This window comes from Triturus cristatus, chromosome 10 (assembly GCF_964204655.1).
Source record: "Triturus cristatus chromosome 10, aTriCri1.1, whole genome shotgun sequence".
In the NCBI taxonomy this organism is placed as follows: Eukaryota; Metazoa; Chordata; class Amphibia; order Caudata; family Salamandridae; genus Triturus; species Triturus cristatus.
The window spans coordinates 306,035,081-306,060,581 of NC_140593.1; the positions used below are offsets into that span (position 1 = coordinate 306,035,081).

Consider the following 25,501-nt stretch of genomic DNA (forward strand, 5'->3'; position numbering starts at 1 on the left):
AGATTTTACATGAAAACAAACTATCTCGTGGATAGTTTGTGAGCATGTAGAAGCTGTAATATTACTTTGTCAGCACAAGAGAGCTCCACTAGCTATATTGTGCATATGTCAGGTGGGAGCCATTACAGCCTGGACATGATGTAGTAGCATACGGCAGTGCAGCATGTCAGATAATGGAGCTTCAGGACTTCAGTCACACACCCTCTTGCCCTATCAGAAGCTGGAATAGAGAAACAAGCATTGGCATAGCCAATAGGTCTCGCCTCTGGGACCTTAGTGTTTAGCCATGCAACACTTGATATTGTTGCACCAAGGATATTGTGCTGGATAACTAAACACATATAAGGTCCCAAAGGCGAGACCTATTGGCTATGCCAATGCTTGTTTAGCTACTGATTTGCTAACGTGTCCTATTTCAGAGCCCAGGCCTATTCTCTGCCGCAGTTCAATCCGGTGGAACACGAGGAATAGTAACGGGCAGGCAGAACAATAGAGGCACTTAGTATAAGCAGCACTGACAGACACCACCATAGGTGTGAGAGGCAGCAATGGATTTGAAAAGAAAGAGACAGGCGTGGAACAGAAAGAGACAGATCAAGATATACACCCACAAATGGTGGCTTTCGGAGACTAACATTAAATGCCAAAGCATGCAAACCGAAAGCTATTAAGACACAGAACCGAAACGCAAGCAGAGAACCCCTGAGAAAGGCACACAGCACAGGTGCAGTGAAATGCTGCAGAGGGTTCAAGCTCCCAACCTTGAAAAGTGGTGGCGTCAACTCCTGATATAAACTGTGCGTGTACAGTTCAACTAACCCGCACTAGTCAAAAGCAAAGGGGAGTGTCCCTAACTCCTCACACCCCGCCGCCAGCATACCGCACCGGGGGAACAGCAAACAAGGAAGTAATAAACGAACCACATTTCCATCAGTGCTCGTACGGGTGCTCCCCAACCCTGTCACCCCGTGGATCCGATACATTTAATATTTAACCAACAGCGAAAGAACCCGCACACTCCCGGGAGTAAGTTAGCTGTTTTATTATTGTGCCTGCAATGCCGTCCAACCGATGTCTGCAGACTTGCTGCATGCGGCCTTGTATTTTCTGCTTTAGAAAGCTATCTATCACCTGAACGCACTTATCAAAAGATCCTGTTGGGTCACAGTGGAGCTCCTCTCTGAACTTCTGTGGCACGGCATCTGGTCTAATTTTTGGAGGGGGACTGTATCACAGCGGAAATAGCATAACATGACATGTGCAAAGCACACGTTGCCTAGAAGGGTATCTTGGCGCTGAATAAAAAATGATTATTGTTACCAAACTCAATGGTACTCATTTTATCGACCTCAGAAGGATGAAAGTCTGAATGGACAGGCACACTGTATAAACGAGATTGAATCTGCTTGTGCGTGTCAAGTCTGCCGTGGTAACCATCTGTTGATAGGGTTTATACTATTAGGTCACTTCAGAACGAGCTTCACTTTTAGAGAAACTGTCTCCCCGTAGGCCCCACCCGAGAGACCCTCAGTGCCCCCGAGGCAGGATTTACTGAATGATGCCACAAAGACTCGAGACGCCGACTCATAGTGCTAGGACTTTCCACCATGCTGAGGTCCACCAATCACACCTCCAGCTGCCCCACAAACGTCTGAGCACAATTAATAGACCACTGAGAAGAACCAAGCATCCAGGTCTGCATTCGAGCCTGGTGAATCCGGCCAGGCTGCACAGCTGCCAGAAAACACCACAACTACTTTTGAATGTGATGAACAGACACCCTAAGACAGCAAGAGCAGATCTGATCAATCATACACATCACAACACTACCGCCCAGGCACGCACGGGCAACTGGGCCGTGCCAGCAAACCCCGCCTACTGTGATGCAGCAACGGCAAACAAACCTGCACAAATCAATAAGCACGCGAGTGGTGCGTGTGCGCGCCACAGCGAGACATATGTTTTGAATTATCGTGCACGGGTCTGGGCACGATAATTCAAAACAGATGGTGCCTGTGCGGGTAACCGAAAGCAATAGGCCGTGGGCGGAGCAAAGGCAGGACATGCACCCGCCTTAGCCCAATTCCGTGCTGTCTTTCTTAGAAAGACGCACGCAAAGCCCAATAGCCTCTGAACAAAAACAAAACACACACATGCACAAGCGTGTGGTGAGCTTTTGAAAGCCCCTTACTAAAAGTCTCACCAGGGCAGCGCATGCACGCTGCTACAGGCTCAACCTATAAAGGTCTACCTCAATACGTTCAACCCTATTCTGGCTACTAATTGGGTAGAAGCTCATGGACCTTTCTCTGGTATGCTGGAGACTGAGTTGGAAATTGCTGGCCAAGCCTGCAGGCAAAGTGCATGTATTTATTACCCGGAACGTGTGTTTACCTGTGTGCTGGGGAATGCGTGTGTGTGTATGTCTGTCAGTGTGACTGTCTTTGTGTGCATGCTTGCAAGTGTGTGTGTGTGTGTGTGTGTGTGTATGTATGCATGTTTGATTGCATGCCTGAGCACATGTTTAAGTGTATATATGTGCATGTGCGATTTAAAAGCATGTATAGGTATTCGACTACGGGGATTTAGGTTAGCAAGGCCAGAGGCGGTTGCTGGAGAGTTCTTTTGGGCTTTGAGGGGCCCCACTACTTTCCAAATCCACCAGCCGCCACTGCTTTAGAGTGCAAGTATCTGTAACCATGGGTTTAGAAGTGCCATATATGAAAGAACAGGCCTGATAGCGAGCCCACACAACCATTATTTCATGGAGCAAGAGATGGAGCCGGATATAAAAAAGGGATACGTTTTTAGTCAAAATGATTGTGCAGTTGGCCTCGACAGTAATAGGGTAAAATGGTGTTCTTGCAACTTGGACCTAAATTACTAGAGATGGGCACTTTGGTTTGGTGTCTTGTTTACCAGTAGTGGTATATTTCCAGCTCCCCCGCATTCATTCGCGGTCTGCACTACTCAAAGGTGGTTTGGACTATGTCCCTGGCAGTCAGACTGAAAAGGCAATGGTGATACTATTTGCTTGTAAGGCATACAGAAGAGATAGAAAGTTGGAAGATTGTTTGGAACCTGTATCATTTAAGCAAACAGAATATCCAGTGTATGATTCTACAATGACATGTTTGTGTCAGTGGATAGTGTGACAGTTCTGCTGTCTCATGTCTACATCCTCTGCTAAATATGGGGGTGTTTCTTATCCCAAGCTTTGGTATCTGAATTACTTCATCTGGGATGTGCTACCAAGGAGGGTGCTGTGACCTTGAGCTCAAGGTCCATCTCTATCAGAAATACTGTTCATCTCCCAGAAAGTTTCTCCATTTAATGAGAAAAAATGTCTAATCTTCTGCCTCCAAGTTTAAAGCGAAGTGATAGCCAGGATCTTGTTTGGAAATAAAACAGCCATAGGGTACACATTGGGATCTTTCACGAGACCATGTGGAATGTCAACGTGGACTACCCAACACGTGGCGATCTAGACCAAGTACCTGTTGGCTGTTCCAAAATTCGATGCAGGAGGGCAGTGTGCGTGATGTGTTAATTACTGACTAATATCGGCGTTGGAGACTCCGTTAGATGGCCTAAGGCCATTGGCAACAGCAAGATTTCTTTATTGGCGCTCCTAATTATGTTCATGTGAACTTTATTTAATATGTATGGTGTGCAATTATGTAATACCATGTGAAACTCACAGAAGGCAAGAGCACTGAAATTCATAACACCCAGTGGCTAAATATTTCCATGTGAACTATAAAATGTGTTTACATTGTGTAACCTCTTTGGCTCTCACCCTGTGATTTGTTTTTGGCACGAGCTCCGCGAAGCCAAATCTCACGGGTGAAAATTGAGAAGTGGTTGAACTGGAAATGAGCTCCAAGACAGTCCTTCCTGCTTCAGGAAAGCATAAGTTGGCCCGGACATGAGAATGTCACTTTAACTGTGCAGAGCCTCATGGTGTTTTAAGATATTTACCACGTATGCTGAAGTTATTGCTCGCCATCCTGTCTGCGGAGCTAAAGGCCATGCTTTTAGCCCGTGGCTTCACCTGGGCCATAAATTGTTGTCCAAGGACCATTACGGTCATTCGCTCTAACGTCTGATTTCAGTTTTTCTCTAATTCGAACAAATGTGGTAACAACTCGCATTAGCACAGTCGAGGCCCAGGCCAGGGAGGCAAAGCCGGACCAAATGGGGGCCCGGGTAGAACGCCCTCTGGAGGTGAAGTTCTGCCCCCCACCCTCATTAGCATACCGGCTAGGCCGGTGGAGGTCAGTATTGGCCCCCGGAACAAGAGGGAGCCCCCACCCAATCAGGGGGCGACCAAGCTGGCGAGTGAGGGGGGATAAGAAGGGCAACGGCCGAGAACAGGCACATTCCCCCCCCCCATCGCAAGAAGGAGAAAAGGAGAAGGAGGAAAAGGAAGTACAACTGGGGCAGGTGGCTGGCCCTTTCCTTGCACCCCCCCTTGAAAACTTGAAGTTGTCTCCACTTGAGGTAGTCCCCAAAAAGGATGCGGGAAAATTCCGGCTAATACACCATCTGTCCCACCCAGAAGGGGAATCCATCAATGATTGGCTGGACCAAGGCGCTTGCACGGTGGCGTACGCATCAGTAGATGACGCAGTTGACTTAATCAGGAAGGGATGGGCGCCCTGATGGCGAAATCTGACCTAGAGGCCACCTTTAGGTTATTACCAGTACACCCTGACAGCTACCACCTGCTAGGTTTCAAGCTAGAGGGTAAATATTACTACGACAAGTGCCTACCCATGGGGTGCTCAATATCCTGTGCATATTTCGAGGCATTCGGTAGTTTCCTGGAATGGGAGCTGGGTGTCAGAGCACCAAGTGGCGATCGGGTCCACTACTTAGATGACTTCCTGTTTATTGGAAAAGCAGGGATGAAGGAGTGTGAGACACTGCTAGGCACATTCATACGGAAGGCACAGGAGCTAGGTATACCCCTGGCACAGGACAAGAAGCTGCTACCACAAAATTATCCTTCCTAGGAATTGAGTTTGGACTCAGTAGCAGGTACATGCAGGTTACCACCAGATAAGGTTGCTGACCTGCGCAGCGCCATTAAAAAAATTGAGGCAGCAAAGAAAGGCAACACTGGGAGAGATACAGCAGATACTAGGGAAGCTAAACTTCGCCACAAGGGTGATCCCAGCTGGGCGCACATTCGCGAGGCGGCTAGCATGGCTAACCAGGGGCACGACACAAAAACACCACAGGCTCCGCATCACACAAGGGGTGAGAAAGGACCTGGAGCAGTGGGACAGCTTCCTGGCAGATTTTAATGGCACCCTGATATGGCGAGATCCCTGGATACTAGCAAGTGAGTTAGAACTCTACACTGATGCTGCAGGGGGGTATGGTTTTGGAGCAATCCTAGGAAATGCATGGTCAGCAGGGAAGTGGCCGGAAGCCTGGCACGGCACCGGAATGACATAAAATCTATCCCTGTTGGAGTTATTCCCCATTGTGGTGGCTTTCCATATCTGGGCCCAGCAACGGGCAAATAAGCAGATTACGCTGTGGTCAGACAATCACGCAGTGGTGCAAGCCATCAACACAGGCATGGCTAAGTGCCCAGCAGTGGCCACCCTGTTGCGCAAACTTGTCGGTTATCAATTGAAGGGCAACATCGCGCTTAGGGCGAGGCATATCCCGGGAATAGACCACTCAGTCGCGGATGCCTTTTCTCGTTTTCAGTGGGAGAAATTCAGAGCACTCGCCCCGGCAGCATACAGAGAGATGACCCCATGTCAGAGGAAGCATGGGCTTGGTTGGACCGGGTTTGAAGACACTACTGAACAATGCACTGTCCCCAAAAACAAGCGCCCGATACAGTAAGTGCTGGGATACGTTCAGGGCCAGGACAGGGCTAGAAGGGAACCAGCGTTTCTCTCAGGAGGAGGTACTGGATGTCATTGACTGGGCGTTTGCATCAGGGAAGAAAAAACCTGGGCCCATGCACACTTAAATGCGGTAGCATACTTCTCAAAATTGGGGATCAGGCGGACCCAACCAGGGCATTCAAATGTAGAATGGCAATGAAGAGATGGGGCAGATTGCAACAGCCAAGGATAGACGCAAGGTGACCTATACACTTTAGCATGCTGCAAGGGATGCCGGGGGAACTGGCTGAAGTGTGCTCCTCTAGGCAGGAGAGAGCTCTCTTTCGTGCAGCTTTCGCGATGGCGTTTTTTGGGGCTTACAGGATCAGTGAGCTTTTGGCCCCATCAGTCAAGGACCCGTGGTTAGCTTGCATCCATAGGAAGGATGTAGAAATAGGCGAAGGCCACATGACCGTACGGCTCAGGTGATCCAAGACAGACCAGACAGGCAAGGGGAAGTTGACCAGGATACACTGCATAAAGGATGCGACCTGTTGTCCGCTGTGCCTATTGAAGGAGCACCTAGGGCACAGAGCACCGAGCCACGGGCCACTTTTAAGACATAAGGACGGGGCATTCATCAGCCATTTCCAATTCATTGCAGTAATGAGAAAAACCCTGGTGACAATGGGGCTTCCCCCACGTGCATATGGCTCCCACTCGTTCAGAATAGGGGTGGCAACGACTGCTGCAGACTTAGGTTTGGAGGAAGGGCTGATCAAGGGAATAGGGCAATGGACATCCAGCGCATTCAAATGCTACATACAACTAACAACGTACTGAGTCTGATTTCTCCCGTCCCCCCACCCCCCACACCCTCAGGTCCTGGAACGCCACGAAAGAGGGTGTGGATCATGGGACACTCCTACGTGACACGGGCACAGAAGTGGGCAGCGAACAGACGTGAATTCGGCGGGATATGGCTGCGGCAAACTGAAATCGAATGGTGGGGGTGCCCGGGAATGACATGGTACCAGCTACTACCTGCGGTGCAGGAAGCGCTGAGACAGAGTGGCAAGCCAGACGCGGTTGTGGTGCACCTGGGGGGGAATGACTTAGCAAAAGTAGGTAGGCGGGCGCTACTAGAGAATGCGGAAAAGCCTAGCAGTTTTAGCACGCCTGATACGTCCCGCCGAGGTAATCTTCTCTTAGATCATAGTGAGGAGGGCCTGGCGAGGGGCGGTAGACCTGGGGGCGGTGGAGAAATCCAGAAGGAAACTGAATATCACCATGTCCAAAGTATGCAAGGCCAATGGATGGGGTTTCGTGAGGCACGGCTTTATGAACTTGAGGTCCCCAGGGTACCACTTGGAAGACTGGGTACACCTCACCGGGGTGGGGATGGACATGTTCATGCTGAACATCATGGGGATCCTGGAGCAGAGGGGTTTCATCTAGGGTGAAGGGTGAGCCCGGAAAGGGGGAAAGGGGGGGGGAGGGGGAGCTCCCTCCGATCTACAAACCGAAGGAAGCGTGGCGGAATAAACACAAGGAAGCTAGTAGAAAGACTAAAATACTAGAAGGTAGATGGAAGGCTCCCACAGTGTCCTTGGGATGCCTCATGACAGGGTTACCGAGGGGGAAGATGGAAGGACTCAGCCTCAGGAAAGGTAGAGTAGATGCTCAAGTAAGGTTCTTGGGATGCCGCATGGCAGGGACCCCTGGGAGAACGGAGGGCCCCCGAATGGGTACAGGGTGAGCGGGATGGCACTTGCAGCCTGGGCAGGTCCAGACGGACACCCTCCAAAATCGGTAGCAAGTTGAAGCCTAGACCTGCGATTCAGAGGCCCAAAAAGGGGGGAGGGGCCCTCCCCTCCCAGGAGATGGAAAAGGCTGGGTCCAAAAAATGCAAAGAAAAAGAGTTGCAATAAGCAATAGATGTAAAGTTAGAACATGGACATTGAATACAGTATGACCATGAACATTTGAAATCCATAACAACTTTGTAAGGATTGTATGTGATAAATAAACTGCGACCTTTTCAGGCTCCAAAGAATGTTGTCAGTGGTGATTTAAGGTAAAAGCGCGCAGTGTTTGGGGAAAAACGGGAGGGTGCGGGGCGGGACAACTCACAGCCTATGTCCTTTAAGAAAGTACATTTTCAGCATTTCTATTTTTCTTGTTAAACATGCAGAACGTAGAATTTTGAGGGGGGCCCATCTGATGGGCATTGCCAAGCAACCATTGTTGCAGCATTCAAAAAAATTCACCTGGGTTTATTACACCTGCACCAATTGCTGTGGAAAGGCAAAACCAGCTTATGCTCGAAGGCAAAATGCATTTTGGGGTGTGGCTGGAACAACGTGAAGAGGTTCACTTTGTGCCAGGACTTCAGTAGCCATACACGGGTCTAAGACGAGGAAGGGGGCATGCAAGCCCCTCTGCACCAGGTATTCACCCCCAGCTTCTTCGTACGAGTTCCAGATATTTGGAGCTAGGGGCAGACATGTTCTTAGCCAAGGTTCTGTGGTGTTGAGTCTGTTAACTGCAAATTAGAAACTGGCTGGATAATCGAGTACTCTGTGTCTTGTTGCCTTTTTTGCCTCAGTTATGTTAGAAAAGCTTCCCAGTATTGACCAATGGGCTTTGCTTGTGCAATCCATAGTCGGGGCAGATTTTGTGTCTTTAGTAGAATGGACATGTATTGTCTCCCACTAGGTGGATGACCAGGGACATCACGAACCACCCACATCACCAGCTTGAGTAGGGAGGGCGGAGGAACGCTAAACATTTATTTTGTTGTTTACTGTACCTTTTGACTTTAGTTGGAGACGCGGATCTCCAATTAGAACCTCACAAATGCTGCTGAAAGAAAAATAGTTTATTGGTTCTATGGGCTAGAGGTTGCAGGAACCAGTGGAACAAGAGACTAGAAGAAGGGGATAAGCATGTGGGATGGATGGATGGATGGTGAAAAGGATCCATGGAGAGATAGATAGAGGAAGATTAGATTTAGGGCTGGATGGAGAAAATGAGGAGTATGGATGCAGACATAAGTGGAGCGGTGGGGAAAAGGGTGGCTGAATGAAAGGAGCGAAGGCTAGATTGAACAAGCATTTGCAATGCAATAGGTCTCGCATTATAAAAGTTTGAGCTATTGGCATTGCTAATAATAATGCAACACCAGTAGCGCAAACATTCAGTAATGCGAGACCTATTGCATTGCAAAAGGTTTTTTTTGTTGCTTTTTTTTATATAGCGCGACTTGACCCAAAGGCGTGCATTTATGTTGTATTGAGTTCAGTGCAATTATGTTATTATGTGGCACAGAGTGGTATTATGCGGAGTGTATTTATGTTGCATTAAGTAGAGAGTATTTATGTGACGTTGAATTATGTAGTATTGAGTGGTATGTGGAGTGCATGTATGTTGCATTGAATACAGTAATTATGTGACGTGTAATTATGTGGTTCTGAGTGGTATTATGTTGAGTGTATTTATGTTGCATTGAGTAGAGTGTAATTATGTGGTGTGTAATTCTGTGGTACTGAGTGGTATTTTGTGGAGTGTATTTATATTGCATTGAGTAGAGTGTAATTATGTGGCTTGTAATTGTGTGGCACTGAGTGATTTCGGGGTGTATTTATGTTGCATTGAGTAGAGTGTAAATATGTGGTATGTAATTATGTGGCACTGAGTGGTATTATGTGGAGTGTATGTTGGAGAGCGAGAGGGTTAGAAAGAGTGAAAGAGAGAAAGAGAGGGGGAGAGAGAGAGAGAGAGAGAAAGAGAGAGAGAGAGATATAAACAGGGGGGAGAGAGGAGAGATAAAGAGAGCGGGAGGGGAGAGAGAGACTGAGAAAGAGAAATAGAGAGGAGAGGAGAGAGTGAAAGAGTGAAAGAGAGAGAGAGCAAGAGAGGGTGGGAGAGACTGAGAAAGAGAGAGAGAGAATGAGGAGAGAGAGGGGGAGGAGAGAAAGAGAAAGAAAGAGGGAGAGAGAGAAAGAGAGAGGAGGGAGAAAGGGAAAGAGTGAGAAAGAGAGAGAGGGAGAGAAGAGAGAGATAGAGACAGGGGGAGGGGTATTGGGGTGATTCCCACTTCCGAAATGAATAAAGTAAGGCCCTGAGAAATGTGGGGCAGAGGGGTCATTATGTCACAATCCTCACCTCACACTGTGTTTCAGGTCTCTTGTGCTGTGACATTTAGAGGCAGAGGATGTGGCGCTGCGGTCAGAGCTGCAGTTAAAAATGTTATGCTACAACTCCTGCTTTGTAAAATTAGGATAAGAGCAAACTTGGCACCTCGCTGCTGTCCGAAGTATCATCGTTTTGAGTTTAACAAGGGTCAGAAAGTACTTGAGACAAGAGCAGCTGTTTAAATGCAGACAAACATCGATGAGCTACAGCTCCTAACAGCCTTCCAGCAGCATTTGAGCGCTATGTACCTGGGATCAGACTGGTCGCTCTCGTCTGGCCCAAAGTAACCGACTGCAAACGGAGTGAAATGTTGACATTAATATGATGCCATCCTTCTGATAGATACGTATCCACCTTTAGAGACGCAAAGGGCTTGTGACCTGCTGAGTGGTGCTCAGACCACACGCTGCACCTTAAACAAAGACTGCTGCAGCAGGGACGCCCCCTTCTAAGGCGGTGCCAGTGATTGCACAGGACATCCTTGGATACCAATATTTGGTATCCCTTTTGTGGTCAGGGTAGATATGCATTGTATTGTTTGTCTGTCCGTTAATCCAGCGGATGGCACATGGTTCTGTGCTCCGAATAAATGTCGTCTGTGCTGGTGCCATCTCATGCCGCCTCTTATCAAAGGAACCTGCTGCTGGGACCTTCTGGCCTGGAATAAAGAGCGCGACTGCGTGTATTAATACCAGAGCTTGACCAATGGCCACCGAGAGTCAGTAAGGAAAGAACTTCAGCCAGTGACAACCATTCTCTGGAAGCCCATAGAAAATGATATTTGATACAAGTGCAAGGAGAAAGCCTCAGACCCAATGTGAGCAGGCTGGTACATGAAGGACAGACGCGTTATACGATGATGCAGAGTTCTGAATGAATGTTATTTAGTGGCCAATGCCACACATCGGCTGGTATCTACAACAAGCAGAGAGCAAACAGTGGCACCCCGAAAAACACTCCTGTCCTGCAGATCCAGCAGAATGCTTGAGAAGCATGCAACACCAACATCAAAACCGGGTGACTGCTCACAAGCAAAGCTTTCCAGTGGGAAAGGCACACAAAATAAGCACTGAACGCTCTGCAGTTACTGCCCATGTCACTGACATCAGTTTGTGTCAGAAGTTTTTCACTACACGTGCACCCCAAAAATAATACTTATTACCGAACAGTCTTAGTTTGTCGAGGACATTAAGAACACCCAGAACTAGATGCCTGGAAGAGAGGGAAATACATGGGGGAGAGAGAGAGGTAGATAGAAAGAAAATCTGGGACAGAAATTAGGAAATAGGAAATCCAGATAAGGGGGGGGGGGGAGATAACGATAGAGACAGACAGACAGAGAGAGCAAGAGAAAAATGAAAGATAGGAAGAAAAAAAAGTCACGGGACAAAAATAGACCGATACAGAGAGAGGGAGAGAGAAGACAGACAGGAAGTGGCAGAGAGAGAAAGGTGGAGAGACAAGAAGAGAGCGAGAGAGTGACAGATGGCTAGAGAAATATGAGAGAAAGTTAGGGAGAGAACGGGAGGCAGACAAAGAGAGAAAGCAACACAAAGACAGAGCCAGGCAGGGAGAAAGAGACAGGGAGAGGCAGACTAAGAGCTAAGAAGAGAGCGCTACAGAGAGAACCAAAGAAAATACTGAGAAAGAAAAAAAACATTGTGAAACAAGCAGGAAGTGGGATGAGGGAGGGGGTGGCAAATGTGTGCACTTTCGCGGGCGCTTTGATGTTCTCAGTGGCCGCGCGGCTCACTGAGAACATCAAAGCGCCCGCAAAATGTACACGCAGGCTACCAAATGGTGCGCACGCCCGGCGCACATGCACTGTAGTTGGGGGCCTGGAAAGCACTCGTTTGCACTTCCAAATCCCCGTTTTCTATAGCTCTCGCCAGAGCAGCGCTAAAGCGCTGGCTCAGGCGAGACCTAAAAAGGTATTGTTGTCATGATGCGAGGGCGTTCCATCGGAATGCAACATCCCCCCCCCCCACCCCAAACAACTCCAATAATGAACCACTAATTTCACTGCTGGTCAGCTACATGGACGCCTCCATCAGATTAAGTCTGAAAATTACACGGGATAGGTGGAAACATACAGGGTTTGCAGAGATTAGTAAATAATTCAAATGATACACAACCAGATTTACCAAGAAATACAAAGATCTATTCATTAAACACCGGAATTAGCTCAGGTGATAAGACAGGCCATTTAGAGCAGCTCCGTATGGCCCTCCCTTACCTTAATAGAGAAACTGCTTCTTAAAAGAGGACGAAGCCTATTTATTTACTTGTAGGTTTGCCAAGCAATGGCTCAGTCTGCTCAACTTATGGCTCTAAAAGTGGAGGATGAGAAAAAAGGGTAAGTTGTGGCAAAACTGTCTGGAAGTCTTGAAGTTTTAAAACAGCCCAGCTTGTCCATTCAGAGACTAAAGTAAAGCCTTCTTCTAGTCTAAATCTAGATGGGCGCATGTAGAGGTTTGGTCTGAGCGCTGGAGGATCCGGCTCTAGTAAGAGTGGAGTTTACACATCTCTCCCAATTTGTAGGTAGCCTACTTCGAGTTTAAGGAGCTACAAGGAGGGACTTTGAAGGTTGTCCCACGGGTTTGACATGTTCTTCTTCCAAAGTGCTTGTATCTGGTCAGGAATAGGAAATTGAGAGGTTCACTGTAAATTATGAGCCATTTTATAGAGAAGACATTCTTAGAGCGATGGCTGTGGGGAAGGGTTGACATACCATTCCAATTATCTAGAAATGTGATTTTACTTTAACGTGTAGCCAGCTGAGGGGCATTAGAGTGGGCACAATGTGCTTTTGGCACCATATGTCAAAAGTAAGTCAGCCATGTTATTCGAACTTTGCTGAGCTTCGACAGCTATTTGACTGAAATCAAGAATAATTCTGAATTATATATAACGTGTATTTGTGAAGCGCACGTTCACCGCAAAGGGTATCTTGGTGCTGAATAAATGGTGTTTGTGTATATATGTGAATATATATATATATATTTTAACCCTAAGGGTAGTGAATTCACGGACCAGCAAAGCGTGTGAAATGAAGAACAGAGATCCAATCAATATTGTCTGTGCAAGACACGAGGAAGAATAAATGCAGGGCAAAGCTAGAGGCTGCCTGTCCAGCACCACACTGTAGGTTTCAATTTCCTACTATGAAAGTCCAGGGTGATTTGAAGGTTGTGGATGGCAGTTTCAGGTCGGCTTTCTTGAAGTTAGAGATATATCAGAGTTCTGCATCGGCTATTTGTGGAAAAAGAAACCATTCAAAAAGCAAGCAGAGAGGCGCAAATACCTAAAGGATGACCCCTCCCCCACCTAATCCCTTGAGCCCCAGAACATCCCCTGCGGCTCGCATACGATCCTGATTGTGTTTGATGTATAGATGCTGCGCTCGGTGGCGTTTGGGGCGCAGTCAAAAGCGATTCTATGCTTGTTCGCGGCCCAAAGCAGGGGAACAAAAACCGCAAACATTTGCAATATTCCCAATATGAAAGGCCTTAGGTCAGTCAGAAAGAAGGAACAAGGATGTATGCAATTTCGTAACAGCTTTGAGAGGTGTCTGGAAGTTAGCTGACAAAGTTATCTTTTAAAATAGCGCCGTCTGCGCACCCTCTGGTATGGGGCGCATGGGTGATGTACGGATGGACTTGGGGGGCTAGCTGCGGGGCTCCTTATATGAGCCCGATGGATTATGTCTGCCCATGATGTCTACTGTGATTGGCTATAAGTATATGGATATGTAATGCTAATGCCATCTTGTGTGTCTTTTGTTCCCACACCCAAAATAAAGCTGTGGGAAAAATAGCGCAGTCTTTAGATAGTGACATTCCAGCCGCTTCCTTTCATACATTCAAGGTATGTATCTGCTTGTGCCTCTAATGGGGAGATCCATCGGTAAAGCTGCACAGTGGTTAATACTTACTTTAAGCAGCACATCACATTATTATTATCGCCATTTTCTCTCTTTAACGTCGTTGTAGGGGACTCTAGTTTTAAGAGCCCCGTTTTGACTCAGACTTCACGAATCCTGGCACGTCATCCAGTCCTCAGAGTAACACTGCCTAACCGGTGTAATCTCCAGAATAACAAATCTCCAGCGTCGAGCTGGGTATGAAAACGCAGACTCTGGTGCCCAAAGAGGTTATCGCCAGGGCACAAGACCTAAATAAACAAGTAGGTGCGAACGTTAAAGTGAAAGTAATTCATTTCGCGGGCGCTTTGATGTTCACAGTGGCCGGGCGGCTCACTGAGGACATCAAAGCGGCCGCGAAAGTGATCAGGCAGTGCTTTTCAGGCTGACAAATAATGCGCGCGACCGGCGCACATGCACTGTAGTTGGGGGCCTGAAAAGCACTGTTTGCACTTCCAGAGCCCCGTTTTCTATAGCTCTCGCCAGAGCAGCGCTAAAGCGCTGGCTCAGACGAGACCTAAAAATGGAGTAAAGGATGGAGAGAAAGGTGATGGGCAAAAAGGGCAACTGCGGAGAAGGATTGGGAGAAGAAAGGATGAAGTGACTGATCGGTATAGAACAAGGAAGGATGATGGTTGATTGGAAGGAGGGTAAAAATACTAAAAGAAGTTAGATTGAGTACAGGGTAAATGAGAAAAGACAAAGAAAGATGGAGTAAAGAAAGTATAGATGTATATGTGGCAAAATAGAAAGAAGAATCAAGAGATGGAAGTAAGTAAGAAAAGAGATGCAGCTTCCACTTCCCATCACTTTCCAGATAAGTGCCGGGCTCTCTCGTCACTCTCCCAGTACTAGTTCTAGATCATGCCAAGTGTGTGGGGGGGGGGGGGGAGGGGGTTTATTTCATATTTCTGTGTCCTCCCTGGTGGGTGAGTGCGAGCCGGCGGTCTGAACCTTCCTGCTCGACAAGCTCCCCGCTCAAGCACCGCTCCGGCTGCTAATTACAAAGACAGCGAGGCTCGGGGTCACGGGCAGACCCCGGGGACTGTGCGAGCTAGAAAAGCATTCTGGGTAATGCGAAGCCACCTGCGATGCAGCGGAGCCCCTCATTGTCGTGAGTGGCTGGTCCGGGTGGGAGGGGCTGGTGTGGGAGATTGCCTTGAACTGTGACCCCTCTGAACGCTCCTCTGCCGGTCTGCGCCCTTGTGTGATCCGTGCTCCTTTCGGTGGGACACTCGGTTCTAAGGAAGAAATTCTTTCAAGTGATTCATTTGACATTTTCAAGTATAAATATGGTTTGTTTGTACCATCACAAATGCCATATCAAGGCGTTTGACGACTCACGCACCCGGTGTTAAGACCTCATGGTCTGATTCACTGAGAACAGCCAGAGAGATGCTGCAGACCTTTAAGGCTGGATGTCATCAAACACCTACATATCGTTGCCATTATCAAAAAACCCTCAATGTTTTTAGAGTGCTGGGCAGGCTGAAGGGTAAAGGTCGTGTTGAGTCGAGGTTGGGAGAAGGGGCATAAACCTCTCGTGCAATTACATTTATAGTGTTGTGCCGAGAGGAATAAAAGCATGAGGTACCCACTTTTCTTGCAAAGTGCCAGTTTCTCACTCGAGATCGGTGTGGGTTTATCCCGGGTAAACATTGTTGGGCGATTGGAATCCACACGTTCTCTAACAAAGTCTCTCCTCGAAGTTGGACAGTTGTGTTATAGGTGTGGTTTGACAACACAGGTTTCTGCTTTGCCTATTGTTATCTATTCTTTAACATATGCATAGAATGAGTTTTAGCTCCATTCTACAGGAGTATTACCCTCACCTCTTGTCTGTTTGGTGTATTGTTCCGCCGTATATGGCATGCTTGCATTACAGTGCATCTGGGACTATTTTACACCCCAAAAGTACGCTGAATCATAACCCTCTTATTAGTTGTCTCGTAGATGCATTGTATACTGAAAGGATTTGTATTTTTTCTCACTGAAACAGGCTTTTAAAAAAATATCTTAAGGCTTAAAGCGCTAGCCAGGCATTGGCTTTGCCAATGGTTGTTGTATTTAAGCACCCAGAAAGTGGCCAGCATACAGCTCAATGCAGGGTTTCTGGACTCGTGAAGGTTTAATTAGAATGTAACTGGGGCTGATCTCTGCGAGCTGCAGAAGGACACCCTGCAGGGGACGTGGCTTAGAAGTGGTGCTGATGAAGCCGAGGGGGTTAATGAACTGACTCTGAGCAGCTAAGTGTTCCTTTAATGTGTATTCATAAAGTATACAGGAATTTAATCTGAACACCACAGTTCAGGGGCTTGATGGTGAGAGGAAGGCCCATATTGCGTCCCAGGGCTGCAGGAGTCCTGGTAGCCATTATCAGCCCCATGTCCATGTCTAGTGTCCCTTTGTAAAAAGTGGGCCCTGTATCTCCAAGCCTCCTTTAACAGCAGGGTAATGTGGCTTTGCCAAAATGTCAGCCTGTCTTGATAATTTATAATACTTTCTGGGTTCCTTAGTGATACTGAAAGGTCGAAGAATGGGATCTTTTTATTGTGATTGTCGCTTTTCAAATTGAATGTGCTATACAATAGTGTTGAATTGCAGCATTTACAAAGGAGTTCATTACTCTGCCATATCTCCAGCATAGTTATTACTACTGTCTCCAAAGCTACGGCCTCACTGTTCATCATAGTTTGCTGAGAATAGAACATGCCCAATTTTGTCTTCAATGCAGAGCCCATTTTATGGAGGCTGGGGAAAATAATGTGTTTTATGTTAACAAATGCTGGAATAGAAATGGTCTTGATAATTCCTCTAGTGTCCAAAGGTTGCTGGTATAACCTTCTGCCAGTCATGACTCTTTAGCCCTGGCTGGATGGGGCTCTGATCCCTGCGCCCACTGAGCCCAGAACTCCCAGCCTGCCAGGGGTTTTCACATTTCTTAGATTTGACTCCTGTGTTTCTAGATATATTTGTCCAACAACTGTACTGCCTGGTGTAACAGAATTTTATCTTTTTATTATTCTTGTTTAGGCTCCAGGATCCAACCTCGAATCCACTTTCAGAGAAGAGCCCTGAACCTGCCCGGGAATTCCACCTACAAGGATCTGACTGCTTTTCTAACGGCGGCCAGTTCTCCCTGGGAAGTGGACAGTTTCCCTTATTTACAAGGATTCGATGGAAATGTAACAGGTAGTTCACTACGCCAACCTCCGTTTTGGGAGATTTTAATCTGCACGTAGATGCCCCTAACTGCCCCCAAGCCTTTCTCATTTAATCCAGACCATGGCTGGCCTTAATCCGATCAACATGTCACCCCCCCCCCCCCCCTCCCATGAGGCAGACCATACACTGAACCTTCTTTTCCAACACCTCCTGTCTTCAGACCAGCCCCCCAGCCTGTCTGGTGTGAACGGATCATTTACTTTTCCCATTTTCCTTCTATGGTCCACGAAAATAGCTTGAAGCCAAGTGCGCTGCCGGAATGAAGAGAAAATTTTGGAACGTCGTGCAGGAGTCCCTTGTGCCTTCACTCCAGTCCACTCTTCCCCCATTTACAGGCGAATCCAGATAGTGAAGCAATTCTACTTATTAAATGGATCTCCCCAGCACTGGACCCTATTAACCCCCCCCCCCCCCTGAAACTATGTTCAGCAAAAAGAGTCAAACAGTTACCACCTTGGGTTTCTCCTGCTCTAAGAATCACCCACTATCACCCTTCATCGCAGCAAATAGTCTGTTACATGACACCCAATCTGGCTTCCGTGCTGGATACAGCACGGAGACTGTCTTACTGGAAGTGTCAGAGTTTGGTAGAGTAACTGTAGACGGTGGCTTCTCACCTATGGTGGTTTTGTTGGACCTAGCGGCAGCATTCGACATGGTGGCACACCCCACCTTGTTGAACAGGCTGTCTACTTTGCATTCCGGGCACAGCTCTATCACGGTTTATATCTTTTTTGGAAGAGTGTTCCCTGCAGGTTCCTCTTCACCCTTTTTCCTCTTCTTCCAAACACCTTATCTGTGGGGTACCCCAGGGCTCTACTCCTAGCCTGCTGCTCCTTAACCTCGACCTACCTCCCTCGGCCACTCATGTTGAATCCTGGGGAATGAAGGTAGTTTCCTATGCAGACGATACTACTGTTCTCGTTCCGTAGTGGCCTTTCTTAAATTCAAGGATTGTCTATTATCAAATGGATGGTTTAACATTTCCTAAACTAAATACAGATAAAACCAAGGTTATTTTCTTCAACCAGAAGGCCCCTCCCCCAGCTAGCATCTGGTAACTTGCCGAACTGAATCCATCCCAGGTTCCTGCCTCATCAGCCAGAAACCTGGGGATCCTGTTTAACTCTGATCTTTCTTATGCCTCCCAGATTAGGGAACTCTTGTCAATCTGCTTCCTGAAGCTCCGCACAGTCAGGAAGCTGATACCTCTACTTCCAGGTGAGACCCGAAAAATAGTAATCCACACACTTGTGATATCTCGCTTGGATTATGCGAACAGTTTGTTTATAGGTCTACCTGCCTATCTGATCCATAGTCTTCAGATCATGCAGAATGCGGAGCTAGGCTGGTTTGGCGGTGTCTCTTTCCACCAACTTATTGTGCCGCATCTGAGTTAGCTTCACTGGCTTCCTGTACCAAAAAGGATCAAGTCTAAGGCTTGGCGTCCAGAGCCTTGGCAGACAAGGGCGCTTGCTACCTGAGAAACAGACTGCCTGCACCAGCAGGAGAGATCGCTGAGATCTAACCATCTCTGGCTCATGCGCGTCCCCAGGTTCTTCCCAGTCCGACAGGGAGGTAGAACTTTCACAGTACTAACTGCAAAACTCTGGAACTCCCTGCCTACCAAACTTCGCTTGGCTGAATCTGACACCACTTCAGTAAAGATTTAAAAATGTGGTTCTTCGATCAAAACTAGATTTGAATGTCTGGTCCTGTAATCTGTCTCTGCTTTGAGCGCCCGGAAGCTTCTTTGAAGCAGCCAAGTGCTTTTATAATCCCTGTGATCGAATGATTGATAGCTTCTTAAGATATCAGCAACCTGACGTTACAGTAAGGCCTACTAAATAAATAAATTAGGATTTTGGTGTTAACCTTCTTTATCTGTCCAAATGCATGGTCCTGGGTCTCACTAACAGTTGGAGTTGCATGTGATCTGGTGGTGCATGTTTCTATTCTAAACACAGATTGTTCTACAGCACAAATATTAAATTGTTTGTTTTGAGGTACCTCACCATACGTGAACTGTAACTATGAGTACCTTCAAAGGAGCATATTTATTTTAATGGCTGAAAACACAGGCAGATGGGACAAAACCATTTAATGAATGCTTGAGATTGAGCCCTTGATCGTTCTATTTGAAAACTCTGATTTCGATAGAGGCCTGGCCAGTTTACAGTGTTCGAACCAACACTGTTGATATAGGTGCACAGTACAACAGAGGCCGATGACAGTTTGGTAAGGTGCAGTCAACAATCACTTCACCAGTTCCCCATAAGTCCTTCCAAGGACAAAGGAGCACGAGCAAATGCCCGGCTGTGTCAATAGTTCATGCAGACGGTCAGTGCTTCATTGCAATCACCAAAGTTCGCAAATGTGAAATGGGATTACCTTATAAACAATGCTTATAATACTCCTCCCCTTTTGATTAGGTGATGGTGACTTACATCGTTCATACTCCAAGCCCCAAGGATCAGAGTATGAGCCAGCTTTCTCTTCCCATCTGTCATACCTCATTTGTATCACTTATTCGTTAACTTAAGTTAACCTTTAATGGTAAACTCTTCCTTTTGTATCTAGTTTCAAGTCAAATAAGGAATTGCATAAAACAATCTTGTCATTTTAACTACTGCAATTAAGGTGAAAAGGTTAAAGATGTATTTTTCTCATTAGTCTTGTGACATGCAGTGTGTCTAGAATTAAGCACGGAAAAACCTACAGCAGACACTTTGTATCGTAGTGCATCAATTTGGCTATAGAGACTCGAAGCTCAATTGTTTTTTCTTTGTGGTGGTTATTAAATTTACTATAGGTGCACTTACTGCAAAACGGTTTCTTGTTTGTTGTGGTTACTAAGTTCTATTGCAATCCGTGCCAATTTTTTCTTTGCAGTTGCAGTGGAGACCAATCGCCTGAATTAGTTCAAATAAACCTTGTACACACATACAATGCATTCTCTCAGGATCACCGAGTTGATTGGTCTTCGACCTTACACCTCTGCTGTGTATTCAATGAGTTTAAGCATTATGGAATAGGACATAATTATAAGAAATCCTACAAAAGAATTATGATTACATACTAATAGGCACAAAGGCGGCAACCCGAAGTGTGTATGGTCAGATGTGCATGCAGTAATGCCAGGTACACAGGCTGGTGGCTCCTGGATACTGTATTCCTCCGTTTCTCTCTTGATCCATAGGCAAGAAAGAGCACACCCTTTAAATGTTCAAAGTGAGATCAAGCAATTGCGGAACCCACAACACAGGATCTACTGAAACCACTTGGCGTGTCCTGGGTCCTATTATAGTGATGATTAAGTACGAAGCCTTGTTCAGATCTAGCTGGCACAATCTCCCTCACAAACATGAGACCCAAATGGGAAGTTGATACTGGCTCCGTTTACAGCCGAAGACTGCTCTAGAGTGAAGAATTCTACTGCGGAAGTTTCCCAAAATGTTCAGTTTAAATTGATGCAATGTAATTTTATTCATCAACCTATCTGGCTCCATAGAAATTCACGAAAATGTGCACAGGAGGAAAGGTTGACTGTCTTATGTCCAAGCAGAACAGTGTGGGGTTCTTTCACAAGGTCATGGGTTGTCCGGTCCTTTTGCCCAACTGGAAAAACATGGACACTCCCTAAATTAATAAGTAAGAAAATAGAATATGAACCAAGAGTGTGCCTGCTGGGTTTGATGACTTATCCTATGGAAATGAAATCTGAATGTACGTTTGCTGACTTAGCCTTGCTGTTAATGGAACCCTCCTAAGCAATAACTTAAAGGCCATCAACCGGAATGTCTTTTTAAGAAAAATACCAAAGTGGGCCGAAGCTCAATGCACAATTCTGAGAAGATCTAGTGCATATATGGAGCAATCAGAGATCCTAGCATGGTAGGACGCAGTGCTCCTTGATCTCTAAAGATACACTGACCACGGGCGACTTTAAGTGATATGTCTGAGTTGGCTTGAAACTTAATGCTGAAATCACAATTGTGTTGTGTTGTATTGGGATCATTGAATGGTGATTTGCCGAGCAAGGAGCTTCCCTCATTTAGTGAACTTATGAAGTGAACATGGAAAGGCATGTATATTATCTTTAAAAAGATCCCTGCCCACAGACCCATGCTGTCTAAAATGATGTATGAAAATGAGTGGCCCAAATAGATGTCCACAGCTTCATATAGTTTGCAATAGTTGTCATATATGCACCTCTTTTGTGTAGAAACAAGCATCAAAAGTTAAATATCATGTCTGCCAGAAATCTGATATTACTGACTAATACTGCGACGATGTGTGCATGTTTAAACCAGCCTTTTCAATGCAATAGATCTCGCATTTGCGAGCGTTTAAGCTGTTGGCATTGTAAATGGCAATGCCTTTTATTTGTTTTTAAAAGCAACACATATATGAAAGGCATTGCTATTTTTAATGCCAATAGCTCAAACTCTCACAAAAGCGAAACAACTTTAATTGTGTCTGCGCCCCTTTCTTTAGAAACTGCTCACATATTCAGGTTACAGTGAGCAGCCTCTAAATAAAGGGGTGTAGCCAACATTAAAGTGAAACGCGTATGGGGCGCTTTCACCCAAAGTGAAAAAATAATTTCAAAAGGTTCTGTAGTGCGGCCCCTAAAGTGAGAGTGGCTCGCACTGTAAATTAAATAATTAAATAAGCGCGGCCGCTATAGGTAAAGCGGACCACACTGTAATTTAAAATAATTCATTACTAATAATATAAAAGCGGGCGGTGTCCTGCAATGTCGTGGGTGTAATAGGGGAGGATCATTAAAGAAAATAGTGCTCACCGACTTATAAAGCAGACGTGTAACAACACAAGTAAAAAGTCCAGTCATTATAGGAGGTTACAAATCCAGACAAGGCGGTACCAAGGAAGGACTATTCAGCCTATTCACAAGTGAAAAGCAACGATTTCGCAAGGACAGTAACCGGAGCCAATTGAAAAAATGGGCAGGAAATGGGCGGACCTTCTATTACGTACCTCAATACAGCATGCCGCGCAGAGCAGAGCATGCGCTGCCCAGGCTCGACCTAAAAAGTGGAGCTTGAAAAGCAAGCAGTGGAAACCGAGACAGTCAATCAAAAGACTGTAAAGAAGCCATGCTCCCTGGGAAGGACAAAGAAAAAATTGACAAGTTGGGACACGAATAATAAACAAGCAAATTAGAGTGACAGGAAAGCGAATCAATTGTAAGCAGTGGGCGGGCTCTAAATCTGTGTGGTCTGGTAGGCTGGACCTAGAAAGATACAAATGCCACACATTTGCCTATACATATAATCCCGAATAACTACAAACAAAATCTGTTTTAGCATTACCTTGAATTGTGTGCCAATTTTCACAACTTGCCAGCAGCTGTTGTGTCAACATCAAAAGAAAACGTTTATGGGGACTGCTTGCTGGACAGCAACAGCACTGGTCACTGCAAGTTATCTTAAACATCTATCTTTGTGCTGGGCAACGGACATGCATACCATCCTAAAAGATGAACAAGCAGTTCGGTGCAGGCAGCCTCGTCCATCGCACACCAGCAAAATCCTTTCACAAGACAGTGGGGTTGATCCAGTCGCTTAACATATAGAACCCTAACCACTCACACTACAAACAATACACCTTCACAAGTGGAAGCAGACTCCAGTATAAGATGTAAACATCAGAACGACTTGGAAAGTCACGCTGAACTGCTGGAAGTGCTACGATACCATAGCAGTGACAGTTGTGCAATAAATAAAAGGAAGCAACATATTCTTTGCAGTGGCGTAGAAAGAGGGGTGCGGGGGGTGCAGGCCGCCCCGGGTGTCAAAACTGAGGGGGGTGACACAATGGCAAAAATGTGTTTTATTTTTGCCATTTTGTCAAGCCGGGGGTGACCAGAAATTTTCCGCACCGGGTACCACCTGACCTTGCTACGCCACTGATTCTATGCTAAAGCACAGCACAATCTTGTATCTTAGTTCTTCAAACCCCGAGACCCCAGGCAGCAGGCTTGCACATCTTTCAGCCTCCAAGGAGAGTAGGCTACACAGTTGTCCGAGATTGTCATTTGGCCACAAAAAAAATAAATAAAGCAACATAGAATTCTGTCAAAAGGCAGAGGACCAGGGATTGATTTTGCACAGATCGAAATGAGGTTCAGCAGATGGCTCTTCTACTGTGAGAAACTGCTGTCCTAAACCAATGCCTTGCACCTCTCCCATGTATGAGCAGAAGCATTGTATCCCCCCTAGATATGGTCTCTTTTGGCCGCACTGGTGCAGGCCGATAGTTTCTACATAGGAATCACCAGAGCAGTAGCACATATGAGGCCAAAGATGCCACATAAGGATGAGCAGCAGCCGTGAGGTCGAGATAAGATGGGAAGAAGTGCCGATGACGAAAATGAGAAACCGCTTATCTTGGCCGACAAAATCTTTAACGAACTGGGTTTACATCTTACGAGGTATTTCTGTGTCTCAGCTGGTAATCTAGTGAGAATCACTGGTTAAAGCAGCCCGGTCGTGTAATACTGATCAATATTGTGCTATGTTCTATTTTTTAATGTTAATAGTCCTTCACTGTATGTAAAGTAACGGAATTACTCCTCTTCTCTGTACAAGATTGAAGATTGCGCGCAAGGAAGCCATGCAAGAAATCAAAACAAGTTTACCTTGTTACAATAACCCTCATTCACAAATGATTGACTTGAAAAATTGGCAATTTGCTCCCATAGTGCTACAAGTATATTTAGAGCATAATTACGACTTTTGTGGAATTCACTAAAATGTCGATAACATAATGGAACTCTACAATGGTCTGATTCCAGTACTCACTTTTAATAGGATTTATTTCGAAAGCGGCACAAACTCCTACAATACTGCTTTCACTTACTTGAAAAGGTCTTTGTGACTTGACCCGGAAACACCTAAGTTGGGAATCTTCACAGAGAGTACAGAAAGAAATGACAGTTACTCTTTGTAATTTTATCAATAGAGCTTCGGACATTTGGGGGGCCAATTCACAAAGGCATGTAAGAGTTACCATGTACCACTACTTCACGTAATCGAGAAGGCCTTTGCAAAATGGACCTATAATTTCCACGTGGTTGAAGTTTTGCAGGCTACAATTTCATATTACCCATTATCAAATACTTAGTTCCTGTCTACAATTTCTTTACTCCGCCAGCCAATGTGGATAGATCATTTTCCTATTAATCAATCATCGAGGGCACACCGCCCTGCCCCCAACTGTGGAACTACGTACAATTCTCGGGTGTCCTACTCTGCACTCTCTGCCTCAGGAATTGTGCTCTTTCCTGTCACCATATGAACATAAGTGAAGACATAAACCAGTCTCACCCTCTGGTGCTGAATGAATGACTCTTTGCGGTGCTGTGTGGGTCGCTGTTTGGCGCTTATTACAGACAAGTGCTGAGTCAACCGGTCACAAAGTACACTGCTGATAGGTTGTGGCACGCATAAAGCAGGGAGATCCACAATAATCAATAAATACATTATTGGACGTCACAGCAGACGTCATCCAAATCCCTCCAATGGGAGGAATGAGACTGGCACAGCACAGGGTATGGAGAGATGCACAGTTCCTAAAACATATGAATAAAAAGTTGTTTAAATGAACTTGTTCAAATTGATTCCTATCGAATATATGCCTTGAATGAACTGTACTTTATTTTTTACTGTTCTGTATTGGGTTCAACGGAGAACTTTAACTTGAATGCTTCATTAAGCAAATGGTAAAATATGGTTTATTATTTTTTAAAGAGAAGCATACACCGGACCCTAAATGCTGTAAAAAGGAATCTATAGTTGAAGGGACCTGATGTGAGATTCCACTGAACTTAACGGAGCAAAAAAAAACCTCCTCATGTATTTTCAGTACAATAATGTCTATGATTTGTATGTAATTGTTGTTGCTCGTTTTAGTCATGTCTCAAATCAACATTTTGTTCTTGTGGTTTTCTTGGCAAACCCCATAGTGCAAATTACAGACTTGAAATGGTTGGATAGCGCTCCATGGTTTTCACTGTGTAGGAGCTGTGCTTTTAAATGGATCACTCTCTCATTATAGTTAGTGAAGCCGTCCTTTGACCACAGTGTAATAACAATTCACCATGAAAAACATATTGCCTTTAACACATGCTTTTCACTGTAAGTATTTCCGGCTTTTTGCTTTCTCATAAAGTTTCAAAATAAATAGATCCACCCTATGAAATCTGGCCTGCTTTTCCCAGTGAACCCATAAGGCCTATATCCTTTACCAGTGGTTTGACAGCAAAACCAACAGAGACTTA

The 25,501-nt window shown here is 45.9% G+C and overlaps 1 protein-coding gene across 2 annotated transcripts in view; it reads left to right on the forward strand.

Moving 5' to 3' along the window:
• FAM171A1 (family with sequence similarity 171 member A1) overlaps positions 1-25,501 on the forward strand; it is a 343,848-nt gene that overhangs the window by 177,645 nt on the left and 140,702 nt on the right. For both annotated transcript variants that reach the window (XM_085631254.1, XM_085631255.1), the window contains exon 4: positions 17,005-17,163. In XM_085631254.1, the coding sequence (XP_085487380.1) occupies positions 17,005-17,163 (159 nt within the window). The remainder of the gene's footprint in view (positions 1-17,004; positions 17,164-25,501) is intronic.